Source organism: Drosophila sechellia, chromosome 3L, assembly GCF_004382195.2.
Source record: "Drosophila sechellia strain sech25 chromosome 3L, ASM438219v1, whole genome shotgun sequence".
NCBI classification, from domain to species: Eukaryota; Metazoa; Arthropoda; class Insecta; order Diptera; family Drosophilidae; genus Drosophila; species Drosophila sechellia.
In genome coordinates this window covers 11298866-11311988 of record NC_045951.1, presented here as the reverse complement: position 1 = coordinate 11311988, position 13123 = coordinate 11298866, and the positions used below count along the sequence as shown (strand labels likewise).

Here is a 13123-nt window from a genome sequence, read left to right as displayed (position 1 = left end):
TACGAAACATTCTTTGGGACAGCTCAAAAATAAGTAGGTCTTTGATAGTTATTGAGATGCACCTATTTATGAGCAATTAATATTAAAAACTAAAACATTTAAATTGAGGTGCTTTCATTTTATTGGCAGAAAATAAATTTCAGAATTGTACAAATTGGTCTAGAAGAAGAAGTAGAATTTGTTTCCACTTCCGCTGCTGTTGAAAAACCGCATAAATTCCGTCCAAGACCATTGTGGATCAGCTGGAGATTCTGCCGTGGTTTCGGAGGCTTCAGTAGTTGTGGAACTTGCGGCGTTGGCGGGCAAAATCGCCACCAGTGCCAAAAACAGAACAATAAATAAAACCTGCGTCTTCATCGCTGGTTTGTTGGTAGACTAACATTTTTGCTACGTTTTTAGATGTTTTATACCTTTTCTAAATAAATCGAATGTTGTTGTCCCGCGATAAATATTTACACATGTGTTTCAGAGCATAATATCTAATGACGAAAAGTCAGCCACCTATAATTTGTAGACGGCGTGAAAGAAAACAAACATTTTCTGAGGTTCACTAAAGATTTGCGTTGTTCACATTTAAATTATAACAAAATTATTTATAAAACTTAAATTCAGAACTTAAAACAGAAAGGAGTTTATATAAATTGAACTGAAGCAGTTCGCAAGTATGTAAAAAATGTTATAGTGTTGAAAAGTTTTTTCAGATCTAATACATCAACATTCATTACAAATTACATCTTTCATTGGGTCATGTCTTCAGTGGACACTTTACATAATTGTTTATGTCCTCGCTAAACTCATGATTTAGTCCGGGTGTGGATATTTTCTATTGAGTGTATATTTGATATACTGGTAGACCAGAAATTAGAAACGCACGGTTTAAATGATTCGTTATTTCCTACCTATCCTAAACTATCCTTATCTTTGTTGTTTTAGTTTGGCCCTAATATTAACAGAAAATATAAATTCATAGCTTTGTGTTTCATTTCTCCGTCGTTCCCCTGCTACACCTACGACGTTGGTATCTTTACGGCAAAAAGCTGCGGTAACACTGGACAACGTGCACAAAATAAAAAATCGAACTAAGGGAATATCAAAAATATAAAACCCCGAAATATTTTATATTCATTGACAAAATTTCGCTGTAAATCGGATATACCGGAGTCAGACATTAATAATCGCAGAGTTTAAGGCAACGAAAACAGTGGTGAGCAACAGCGAACACAGCGCACACAAATACGCGCACACACACACTTGCACAAAAACAGATGAAAATCTGGAAATCGTCTTTTTTTGTAGTTTTGTATTGCTCAGGAGACTTTGTGATTTACTGCCACAATTGGCTATAGAACACACTAAACCTACGATAAACGAGCACCAATATCTCCAGCCGCAGACAAGTGAAACTCCCATTTCAGTTGGTGAAAGGAACCAACTGGGGTCGCATATTTCTGCGACCACGTCTCATCTCGGACAAAGAAGGCATAGTTTTCCGTGCGTTGTGTGGATCGTGATTAAGAATTAAGGAGGTGTCCCTATATGACGCACGCTTCTCGACCTAAGCAAATAATTAAAGACATCCGATAGCCAATAACAAAGGAAAGAGCGAGAGAGCGCACAGCAAGGGACACAAAAATAGCAGCGCACCAACATGACAATCAAGCCAGTGAGCGCCCCACCGAGCGCGAAACGCGTGGCTGGAAATGTGGATCCCGATAACAAGGAGGCGCAGGTGGTTGTGGTGGAGCAGTCGGTAGTCAGCCAGACCCATAACCATGCCCACAACCACCGTAACGTCGTCATCGATGGGCAGGTGCGTGGTTCTTAAACCCCTTCTGGGAGTTGTCAATTAATATGCACCTTCGCCTTGCCCCCTTTTTCTAGAGCCCCCAGAGGCGTGGCGAGGTCTACGACGAACTGGCACGCACCCATCGCTGCAGCCCACACAAGAGGTAAGTTATAGCATTGGGCCACCTGGATTTCCCGGGGTGCATTTAATTGGTTAACTCGGCTGATGGGTGGTAGTCCCATAACATTCCTAGAACATTACCTTTGGTAAATCTACTATAGAGTTTCCTCTGTAATTTTATGGCCATATATCCTAAACGAAAAACGAGTGCATTAGATACTTATACAAAGATATTGACATTTGAATTGTCACATCTACTATGCAATGATTTTGTTAATACAATAGTTGGCAGTCAGATTTTCAAAATTCAAAATTCTAGTCATATTTGCTCGGCATTTAATATTGTCAGTTTTCTGTCTTTCCTATAGCACACGCTCGAAGCGTCGCGAACACCACGAAGCGCACGCACATCTTTATAAGCGCGATCGTCTGGAGCGCGAGAAACTAGTCCATCCGACGGCAGCGGCGGGCAGTGGAGCACCTGGTGTATCTGGCAGCAAGTGCAACAGTCCACCGTCGACCTCAACTTCCGGCAGTAGCAGTCCGTCGGCAGTGGGCCGAAACTCACCCGAACATTTGGGTCTGGGCTGCACCACGGTGCCCACAGCTCAGGTCCAGATGTCTACGTCTACGGCGGCCGCCAATTTGTTAAAAACAGTGGAGGAAACCCTTTCCGGTTACAATAGCGGCGATGAGCATCATCAGCCCAAAGAGCGATTGATTCCAGTGGAAGAGTGGCAGCGCCGTGATCTGGAGTTCGCCAAATGTATGGAACAGCGCGGCTACGAACTTAAGCCTGTCGAAGAGGATGGCGCCTGCCTGTTTCGCTCTATATCCCTTCAAATATACGGCGACGAGGAGATGCACGACGTGATCCGCCAACACACTATGGATTACATTGTAATGATTCCTCTTGATGCTGCTTTTAATTTGTCCTAACAATTTTGCTTACTTATGCAGCACGAGAATCGGGAATATTTCGGTCAGTTTGTCACCGAGGACATCAACAGCTATATACAGCGTAAACGTGCCCGTGATGCTCATGGCAACCACATTGAGATCCAGGCTATTTCCGAAATCTACAGCCGTACCGTCGAGGTATACTGTTACCAGTCAAGTAAGTGGTCAGCTAAGATTATAAATGTCATCGTAGAATATGTATATACTTTGTAATATACACACTAATATATATTCATTTATTAAATATTTCCAGATCCCATCAATATATTTAACTCCGAACAGTCACAGGCGGGCTATCCCCCGCTGCGTTTATCCTATCAGCGCGGATCACACTACAATGCTATTTTGGATCCCTACAACGCCACCGTTGGCGTGGGCCTGGGCTTGGCTGGATACAAGCCCGATATCCAAACCAAAGAGGCTGTGCGTCTCAGCGAGCAGTTAGAGATCGAACAGGTATGTAATCGAAACAACATTTCCAAGTACCATCCATTTACCCACTCCTTTTTAATTGTAGACCATGTTTGAAGATAAACTAAAGACAACAGACTGGGAGGCCACTAACGAAGCCATTGAGGAGCAAATTGCTCGCGAGTCTTACCTACAGTGGTGTCGCGAGAATACACAACGCTCGCGCAACAGCAATACGGCGGCAGGATCGGCCACATCCTCGACGGTTACCTCTGCCGAAGCGCTTACCGACTCCGATGCCTCACCCTCAAAATACTCGGTGTGTGGGGGCACCGGCAGCAGCGGTAATCCACCTGTGGCTTTGACCAGCGGTAGTGGTGGTGATGGCGCCGGACCTGCGTTTTCGCTGTCGCCCAAAACACTTAACCAGTTTAGTCACAAGCTGCCGCAAGAGGTGAACGAGCTGGGTGGCTACGATAGCGATGCCACAGACATGAGTAGCACCAGCTCGGTGGGACACAGCGGTGGCAGTTCATCGCCGAGCACAGCTGCAAGCCAACGTTCGGGCAAGGGATCCAAGTCTCAACGTCGCGCTACGTCCCTGAGAAAGAAGCGACGCCACGAAACTCGCGAGGCGACTTTGGCTAGCAAGAGGTTGGTGTTCGTGGCGACTTGTGGTGCAGCTTACTGAGGTTTTAAGTTCCTTCCTACCTTGCAGCGCCGAGGCTTTGGAGGCTCCGCTGAGGAAGAGTCCAAAGCGCGATTCAGCGCCATCAGTGGCACGAGCTAACACGCCAGAGGCTGAGCAGCGTCCCTCCACCTCGAAGCAGTCGTCTCATTCACCACAGAAGAACGGGGATAGCAAGTCACCTAGCGAGCAGAGTTACTCTAGCTTTTATCAGGAGCTGCTCGAGGCATCCTACGCCAATGAAGGTGAGTTCGAATCAACTGAGATATCTATATGATATCAAAACATTTCTACCCATTGATGATAGGCGCTAACGAGAGCGAGATGCTGCAGCAAGCCATCCAGATGTCCACACGCGATTACATGGAGGACCAAAAACGAAAGTTTCTCTTCGGACCGTAGACGGTGCCGCACAGAAACGCTTCGTTCTTTGTACAGTGATTTAGTAGTTATTTTCGCAAAAAACTGAAACAGAACTTACCAAAACAAAAACGAGATACGAGGAAACTACATACTATAATCGATCTAGAATGTTAAGTGGGCGTGAAGCGAAGTTTGCAATGGTCATCGTAGCACACCCGCTTTTGCACATTTACATTCTCACATAACACTAACCCTATAAATATCATAAACATATATTTTTAATAAGGCCTCGTTGTATAATCATTAGAACCAAAATTAAAATGAAACATAATAGGTTCATTTTTATTTTTTTGATTCAAATGTGTATAAAGCACAAACTCCACCCAGCGTGTTTTTTTTACCATGAATGAATTTTCCCTCCACGCCACGTTCCTTTCCCCATAAAATAATGCCTATTTCGTAATTCGTCATAATGTTAAGCTTAGTGAAGTACGCACGATATGGACGGTAAATCAAAACTGCTCGTACATAAAATAATGGATATAAAACTAACACATGGGCATATACAGAATACAGATAATAATACGGATAACGCTAATTAATTATTTAATTGACTACAATAAATGGTGCATAATAATCGTAATTTATGAGTACTTTAAATAAAGCAAATAAATAATCCCAAATATGAAGCTTTCTTGCTTTTTATCTGAAAATTGATCAAAGAATAAAATAGTCTTACTTCGGTTTAGATCAAATTATATAATTTACTGCTTATTTACAGGGATTTGTGGTTGTTTTATCGGTGTAGCAAAAAGTTATACGTACATTCACAATTTTAGATTTGTTCCTACAAGTATGTGTAAATCTAAATTGCATTTGTTTACATAGTATATATATATAAATATATAGTTCGCTGCCAGTGAACAGTGTTCAAGTGTATGTACATATGGACGACATACATACCATACCATACAACATTGATTCTAATTGTAGAAAAATACATTTCACTAAAATACATTGCGTATAAAATTATTATTCCTTTGCACATTTGTCTTAAACTAAAATACGGAGTGTTTTGGGGCGGACAACCTCACTGGGATTCATATTTAACTATTGCTTATAAATATAAAGGAAATCGTGGTGTACAAAGTTTATTTTACTAAACTAATAGTTTATAAATTGGCTTGTGTGTGTGGGTTACACATTTGAGATCTGCAATAAAGTTTATAAATAAATAGCTTAAGTTGCTTGAGAACTAAATCTAAAACTATTGGAATTCAGATTTAATTAAGCTAAATTTTAAAAGATCCTATCGAATTTAGTTTCTATCCCAGTGAATGTGTTTCGTTTGTGGAAGGTTTCCATCATTATTCCATCGCGAGCTTACGATTAAAGTTGTACAACGTTGAGAACTCCCTAGAGATCCCTAGAGAGAATCCTCGAAGACATTAGCTAACATCCTCCAGTTTGTATTATCCGATTTGTGAGAGTCAATTAAATTGTGTGGACCGAGAGAGTTATTTGTTAGTTTTCTTTTGAGCAGCCGAGTCCTTGAGGACTCAGATGAGACTAAATTGAATTTCGCTTTAACTGACTTTACAAAAATCATTTGGCTAATTTATCATTTGCTGCTGTTGCTGCTGCTGCTGCGAAGTCTGCTGTTGCTGCTGCGGAGTCGCTTGCTGCTGGGTGATCACAATGTGATGTTGCTGCTGCTGTTGCTGTTGTTGCTGCTGCTGTTGCTGCTGCTGCTGCTGCTGCTGCTGCAACTGCTGCTGTGCGCTGGCCAGCTGGTTGGCATGTTGCAGGGCCGCCGTTGTTGCCTCCGTGACTACGGGTTGCAACATACTGGTACCATTCTCGCGCCGCACATGGCTGTTCAGCTCGGCCTTGACCCGGCGGGCGATGTGGGAGCGGGTGTGTTTGCGCAGATGATCTTTGCGGTAGAAACCCTTGCCGCACTCGCCGCACTGGTGGCGCTTTTCGCCGGAATGGATGACGAAGTGCAGGCTCAGTTGCTCCTTCCGCTTGAAGGCCTTCAGGCACACGGTACAGATGTAGGGTCTCTCCGGATTGTGCGACTGTTTGTGGCGGGTGAGGTGATCCTTGCGCTTCAGCGACGCCTGGCAGATGTCGCAGACATAGCGCTTCTCCAGGTTATGGCCCACCAGATGCACTTCGAGCAGTTCCGGTTCGGGATACGCCACATGGCATTCGGGACACATGTACAGCGGGCTGCCGTCGAGTGCTGTGCCCAGGCGAATCTCGCCGGGTCGCAGCTTCGTCTTCCGGTCCTTGCCACGCTTTTTGCGCTTCTTCTTCTTGCCGGAAGTGGTGCCGGATCCGCCGGCCGTCGTCGCTGTCGCCGTCGTCGCCGTCGCCGTGACCGCCGCCTGTGTCTGCACCTGCAACGTCGCCTGCTGCTGCGGCTGCAGCGTTAGCTGCTCTGCCTGCTGAGGTATACTTATGGTTGTCGTGCCCAGGGTGTTGATCCCAATGGCTGGTCCCGTCTGCACCTGCAGCACCTGAAAATGAGTGTTAGCCATGCACTTATTAGTCCACATCCTTAATATAATAATATACAGTGACTTACCACATTCTGTTGGTTCTCCTTCTTTATCGTCTCCGCGGAATACTTGAGGAAGTGATGCAGCGACAGGGGCAACGTGTTGGCTGGAAGATGCGAGAGGTAGTCGGCCACTGTTGTGCCCGGCGTCAGTGTTTGCCACGAGGTATTCTGGAGTACTGCAAAGGATTTCATTTGTTTAATTAATTAACATCTCATCTAGCTAAGCAATTCAATCAATTTGTCTCTCACCTTGCTGCTGGAGGATGGCGTTGCACAGATCTTGGGTAAGTTCCTGCGGTGCGGTGACCTGTTGCTGCTGCATCTGCTGCTGCTGCTGCTGCTGGCCGGAAGTTCCCGCTTGCAGGGCATCCGCTGCAGCACTCGTCGCTGTTGCACTTGCATACGCAACAGTTGCATATTGCGTCTGCTGCTGCTGTTGCTGCTGCTGCTGGGATGAAGCCACCAAGTGGCCATTGTACTTGTCACCCTGGAGTGCATCCTCCTGGCCCCCACGGAACTTGTTGCCACTGCTGCCCTGGCCCGCCGTCATAGTGGCCTGGCCAAAATGCGTTACCTGTTGCTGCTGCTGCTGGTAGCGATTGTTGGTGCCGGCGGCATCCTGCTGCTGTTGCTGCTGCGGATTATTGGTGCCCGTCACTGTCACATCCGTCACGGCAGCAGTAACGGTGGAAACCAGCGGAGCTGTGCTCGTCGTGAATTGCGGCAGGCCGGGTATGTTTCCGGGAAAAGTGTTGCCAAACGGGGTGAAGTTCATTGTGCGTTCGTTACTCAGCTAATCAGGGGATTCCAGGGGAACTTAATGGGATCTTGTGCGCGTAGAATCAGGCTACTAGAATGACAGATTTCAAGTTGGGTTAGTCTCACATAACTAAACATGTTTTCCTGCTTAAAATAACATGTTTAAATATACCAACTTAAAACTATCTAAAATGTAATATGAGAATAAGTCGCTTTCCGTCAATCTTATATACATATCTATGTAAACAAATGGTTCTAATCAACACTAGCCAACCACGGAACAATCCATTAATCCGTCGATTTTCCGAAAATAGACAAACCAAAGGTGGCTAAAAACTGCAGCACAATTTAAGCTTAGAAGGCTTTTGAATGGAAAGTGAAAACAGCGCTGCAGTTGTTGTTATTTTAGCTGACTTGCCGAACCGGAGGACTCACTCACTCGCACACACTCACTCACTCACACTCACACACCATCGTCTAAACTGCCACCCACCGCCCACTTTGCATTCGTGGAGGTGACGATAAAAAAAGAGCGCGAATCCTGCGCGCTGTATGAGAGCGAGAGCGAGAGAGACATAGGGAGGGAGGCGCCGAGGTGGGAGCAATAAAAATCGAAGGGGGCTGGAATTTTAGCGGGGATTTCGTCGATGTCGACCCACTATATAGCGATTTAGTGTGTCGGTACATTAAGATTAGGTTAGGGCTGACCTAAACCGTTAGTGCGTGGGATTCGCGTATTGAAAAGTGATAAATAAGCGAAGCGATATGGAAATCAACACGACAATGTAACGCATACGCAGTGTGGGACATTCTAAACTGACTCGCAAGTGCCAAAAGCCAAAGGCTGCGCCATATCGATTTTCACTAAGCACGCAAATTAGTGCCGTTTCTAATTGAGCACACACGCATATAACTTAGTTCTCGTTGCGTTCATAATTATAATAATAGTAATAATAACAAAGTGCAGTTCTCGATTTCGCCGGTTTGTTAAACAGCAGACTTTCACTTTGGAAAACACCGTCGTCGTTTATTTTTGCCCATCTGCGCGCGAACCCGTGACACAATAAAACGCAAGGCGGGCCGACAAAGGAAAAGTGCAGCCAATTGCATTGCCAGCCCATTCTGGAGGTCACCTCCTCCGCGGCGAAAAGTACGGCCAAAAAAAAAAAGTATGTATTTTGTGGTATTCCGGATGGGGTTTTCGGGCGCTCTTTTCCGTGTGTGGAGGCTGGAGGCGAGGGGGTTGTATCATTTTCCGTACCGCTCACCGTCTGAGGTGCACATGCACATGCGAATAACACCCGCCGCATCCACGAACGGAGCCACCTGGCGGCATGTGGCGTAGCTTCACAACTGACTGCCGCCGACCCGGCGATATAGTATTCCGACTTTTCTCTCCGCCACGGGACATATAGACTCGGCACTCGGGTTTTTCGCAGCCGGCACACGGCCACAATAGAGCTCCAAGCACCACCCCTCCCCGCTCCAGACCCACAGTCGGATCCCACCCATTTGGCATTAGTTGGTCTAACTACGCTCGTGTGCGGAAGAGAGCGGAGCGAGAATAAACAGCGAGAGCCAACAGTTGGGACTCTCGCAAAGTGGCTGGAATAAAAACACACTCTATTGGCAACTTGGCAAGGATATTGGCGTAACGTATCTGTTGGATGAATCTGTTGTCAGATACGGATGCTGTATTTCATCGAATTGATATTGTCTTATTAGTTAATTTTTAATTAAATATAAAAATGTTTTAAATTAGTTACTTAAAACCTGATATATTTTGGGACATAAGCAAAACTTAGTTACCCGAACCAAATCAGTAGAAGTTTTCTTATGGCAATATGTTTTTTGATCGTGTTCTAATTCCAATAGAATAATAATTTCCATTAGTTTATAGTTTATTCAGCATTAGAGCTCCCTATAGGGCATTTCCAGAAGAGCCGCCTCCAAAGTATCTTTGTTGAGATGCAGAGAATCGTGTTTTGGCACACAGACTCCATTGAGTCGCCGAAATCCTTTGCGGCAAACGCACTTGGGATTATAGCAGAAATTTTCCGCCGGACACTCTTGTCCATTTGGGCATTTAATAATCATGCAACTAACTGACTCATTTTCCTCACAATCTACGCCCACAACTTGATAGGGATTTTCTGGGAATTTATAAGATAGTTAGGATTGTAGCTCAATTCTGCTGCGGATTATCATTTCACCATTCTGATATCTTCTTCCACCTAAAACTAATCCGACTAACGAAACACAAGATATTAGCAGGTATACATTCATTGCAAAACTGACCGCATTAGTAGAAATAACATTTACTAATACGGACCAAATTCAGCGTTGTTAATTAGGTTAAAAATTGCCTAAGACTCTAAATAAAACTGGCTTACAAAAAATTAAAGCGTTTCAACTGGCATCACTTCCAACCCAGTTTTGAACTCTGTTCACTTGGCCATCTAACACACCAAGGGCGCACAATTGCCCACTTCACCGTGCTCCAGACATAAAGGACCTGCTCCCGCATGGAGGACCTCCTGCTCCGAGGACTGCAATCCGTGTGTATATGTGTATGTGTGTGATTTGCATATATGCAGGCCAAGTCGAGCAGCAGCCGCAGCAACAACAAGTGCAACCAAAACAAAGATGCTGCGCTCCTGACACTGAAACCCGCACAAGGCCAATCGACGAAATCAGGCCACGCACACGAATCCCGACACGGTAACGGTGGCGATGGCGATGGCGATGACGATGGCGATGTAGATGACGTAGCGTTCCGATGCGATGCCCCCGGCAATCAGCCTGCCACAGCCTACTACAGAAGGCCGGCTTTCCCGGACCCGGAGACACTGTCACTCCCACTCGTACTCCCGAACATATCCCAAACCCAAAAGCAGAGGTAACTGCACTCAGTCCTACACGGCGAACAAATGCTAGCTAACACTTTTTGAAGATATGTCAGATATTAGCTACAGCAATCTCTAGAACTTTGAAATATCATTTAAAATTCAAAGAGCATTGATTATATTATACATATAAAAGTTTTTTGGGTAATAATAATTTTAATAAGACCCCTAGAAATATTTAAAGTTGTTTCCATACATGCCTCATAATATATTTCAGTTAACTGCTTCTGAAATTATTTTTCGCAGTGTAAGCGCCGAGAACTCACACATTTCTGAATCGGAGAGTAAGAGTGTCGGCGGCAAGAGGCGACTGGAAAATGTGGTGTGGTGGTGGATGCGATGCGGATGTGCTCGGCAAGTGCAACTCGCTGATGCGCATGTGGATGTGCATGGGTGGATGGGTGTGGGCATTGTGTGCGTGGGCACTTCGACGCCTTTCCGGCATTCAGGCATTGCATCACCATCACCATCATCATCGTCGTCGTGGTCGTTATGGCGGTGGGGTATTGTGGAAAGCGAACATGCAGCAAGTCTACGCATCCTGCCGGTCAAACAGTCAACATTTCCATTCTTATAACGCAGAATGTGTTACAAGTGGCAGACAATGCCGTTCAACAGCGTTTAAAAATTTTAAAATATGAAGTACTCTTAAATAAAGCTTAAAAATATTTATATTTTGCAATTCAATCACGAAGCATTTCTCATAAAATTCCATTGAATGATAAATGAAAAAATGATTGCCTTCTTTTTTGATACTTTTTAGTATACAACGCGGCGTATACTTGATAATATTGCGCATACGTAGAGCGTTTATTATTAAGCTGGTGAACCATAAAATGTTAATAAATTTTATGAGTGAATGGCGTTGCTTTTAAATTCTATCAAATGTTAAAGGAGAAAAATATATTCGTATGCCATTTTAGTATTTAACGTGGTGTATACTTGATAAAATTGCGCATACGCAGTGTGTTCTAATAAATGTGATGGATCTCCCTATAAAATATCATTTATAACTAGCAAGATAGTAAAAAGTTTAGTTTAGTCCAGTAAAAATGTGCTTTTTCCCACTGTGCACCATTGTCACTGGCAGTTCGAGTGGGCCGTAACCGTGTCCGTATTCGTATTCGCATCCGTATCCGTGTCCGTGTCCGTGGCTGTGCACCCGCCGTTTTGGGAAAGACGAACTGTGAGGCTGAGTGCAAGTCGCGCCCGCCAAACACCCGTAACTCCGACGGCCCAGATCTCCGCCACCCTCGCAGCTGTGTTTGCGCCGTGAAAGTGAAACTGCGACGCACGGCAGAGCCGGGAGTTTGCAGCCGGAGCCGTTGTTGTATCCCCGCAACCGGAGTCGCCGAAATGCCATATTCGTGGCCGTGGCCGTGGCCGTGGCCGTGGCCATGACCCGTCGTCTGTGCTGCGCCGTGCATTCTGTATTCCATTCCGTATTCCGTATTCCGTATTTCGTATTTCGGGGCCGGGGCCGACACACAATGCACGTACACAAGATTCGGGGAAATTCGGAAACGCGGTCATATGATGTCGATGACGTTATGTCGGCTGACTCCGCATTTCGATGCAGGCACATTAAATGCTGATTTATTGCCCGTTTGTGTGGCGCATTAAGTAGCCGCATTCTGACGAAAGTGCGTTTCCGGATTTAAGAAGTTCTCAGACTTTCGAAAGTTGAATATATACAACAAAATGGTTATGTGTTTGGGGAAAAAAATATATTTTGAACAGAGAAACTTTAAAATAATCCTTTTCATTAACTTCTTAATTCTTAAAAAATTGTAAATTCCTTTATTCTTTTTATACACAGCCCTTCAGTCGAAGATAACAAACTACAGACATGATATTGAATCTATGGCTTTCGATTGACGTTTTTATTTTTTTAAAAGCATTTTAAGATTTTTATAGAGATTTTTAAGAGATGCTTAAATTAATTAATCAGTAATCAAAAAGATTACTGCATATTAAATCTCTGCAAACATCATTTATTGTTAATAAATGTTTTCTAAGCAGTAAGCTTAAGATTATAAATCTTAGGGTAAATAGGGTATCTGATAGTCTAGACACCCTACTTCTGAGCATATTGTTTTAATAGTTCCTCTCCCAATAGTTTTTTGCAGAGTGTTCACCAATAGGTAGTCGCCACGAGTCATAATGACCAATTGCTGAATTAATTTTCCCTAAGTGATTTGCATGTACGAAAAGTGCTATGTACTCACAGTTTTTCAGTTTCTCAACGCTTTATTCACATTTGCCGGCTCTTTGGCTAAAAAGCACGCCAGGAACATGCTAAATACAGGTTGCAAAACACTCAGCAGACACACGATTTCACGCGATTTTGTTGACGTTGAGCGCCGAATTGGTCGCGTGAAAGTAACAATGCGACGCGGAAATCGCAGCGCGGCAACGAATACAAGTGCAAAATTTGTATTTTCCGGGGGCGTAATGCCCGATTTGATTCAATTTGTTTCGATTTGATGCGATTGGAACGGATAACGTAGTGTCGGCGTTGACGTTATAAAGTTAACTGATTGAAAGTGCGTTCCTCCGAC

The 13123-nt window shown here is 44.4% G+C and overlaps 4 protein-coding genes across 9 annotated transcripts; 2 read left to right on the top strand and 2 right to left on the bottom strand.

The window, feature by feature from the left end:
• Positions 1-97: 97 nt before the first annotated feature.
• Positions 98-512, bottom strand: LOC116800935. Its single transcript, XM_032717663.1, has one exon. The coding sequence runs from the start codon at positions 355-357 to the stop codon at positions 160-162; it is 198 nt and encodes a 65-aa protein (XP_032573554.1). The 5' UTR covers positions 358-512; the 3' UTR covers positions 98-159.
• Positions 513-1031: 519 nt separating this feature from the next.
• LOC6605301 (OTU domain-containing protein 5-B) lies at positions 1032-5017 on the top strand. 2 transcript variants are annotated; one of them, XM_032717655.1, is made up of 9 exons: positions 1032-1204; positions 1297-1810; positions 1882-1949; positions 2275-2806; positions 2867-3023; positions 3120-3322; positions 3384-3931; positions 3996-4210; positions 4273-4367. In XM_032717655.1, exons 2-9 carry the CDS (start codon positions 1649-1651, stop codon positions 4365-4367), a joined length of 1980 nt encoding a protein of 659 aa, XP_032573546.1. In that variant the 5' UTR covers positions 1032-1204; positions 1297-1648. The 2 variants fall into 2 exon arrangements, with proteins under 2 accessions (XP_032573546.1, XP_002030139.1); XM_002030103.2 differs by lacking the exon at positions 1032-1204 and having other exon boundaries at positions 1649-1810; positions 4273-5017.
• Positions 5018-5067: 50 nt separating this feature from the next.
• LOC6605300 (zinc finger protein 384) lies at positions 5068-12898 on the bottom strand. 5 transcript variants are annotated; one of them, XM_032717659.1, is made up of 4 exons: positions 12791-12898; positions 7147-7747; positions 6922-7073; positions 5068-6853 (listed from the first exon to the last, which is right to left on the bottom strand). In XM_032717659.1, the coding sequence occupies exons 2-4, from the start codon at positions 7670-7672 to the stop codon at positions 5942-5944; spliced, it is 1590 nt and encodes a 529-aa protein (XP_032573550.1). In that variant the 5' UTR covers positions 7673-7747; positions 12791-12898; the 3' UTR covers positions 5068-5941. The 5 variants fall into 5 exon arrangements, with proteins under 5 accessions (XP_032573550.1, XP_032573547.1, XP_032573549.1 ...); XM_032717656.1 differs by lacking the exon at positions 12791-12898 and adding an exon at positions 8918-9005; XM_032717658.1 differs by lacking the exon at positions 12791-12898 and adding an exon at positions 8925-8998.
• LOC6605299 lies at positions 9614-11172 on the top strand. Its single transcript, XM_032717662.1, has one exon. It carries the CDS (start codon positions 10248-10250, stop codon positions 10557-10559), a length of 312 nt encoding a protein of 103 aa, XP_032573553.1. The 5' UTR covers positions 9614-10247; the 3' UTR covers positions 10560-11172.
• Positions 12899-13123: the final 225 nt, after the last annotated feature.

Bases quoted from the DNA above. Each gene is read 5' to 3' on its own strand.
- LOC116800935 (XM_032717663.1), bottom strand. From the start codon at position 357: ATGAAGACGCAGGTTTTATTTATTGTTCTGTTTTTGGCACTGGTGGCG.
- LOC6605301 (XM_002030103.2), top strand. From the start codon at position 1,649: ATGACAATCAAGCCAGTGAGCGCCCCACCGAGCGCGAAACGCGTGGCT. The intron at 1,811-1,881 runs GTGCGTGGTTCT...CCCTTTTTCTAG, and splicing joins ACGTCGTCATCGATGGGCAG to AGCCCCCAGAGGCGTGGCGA. The intron at 3,024-3,119 runs GTAAGTGGTCAG...AAATATTTCCAG, and splicing joins GGTATACTGTTACCAGTCAA to ATCCCATCAATATATTTAAC.
- LOC6605300 (XM_032717659.1), bottom strand. From the start codon at position 7,672: ATGAACTTCACCCCGTTTGGCAACACTTTTCCCGGAAACATACCCGGC. The intron at 7,074-7,146 runs GTGAGAGACAAA...AATCCTTTGCAG, and splicing joins CGCCATCCTCCAGCAGCAAG to TACTCCAGAATACCTCGTGG. The intron at 6,854-6,921 runs GTAAGTCACTGT...ACTCATTTTCAG, and splicing joins AGGAGAACCAACAGAATGTG to GTGCTGCAGGTGCAGACGGG.
- LOC6605299 (XM_032717662.1), top strand. From the start codon at position 10,248: ATGCAGGCCAAGTCGAGCAGCAGCCGCAGCAACAACAAGTGCAACCAA.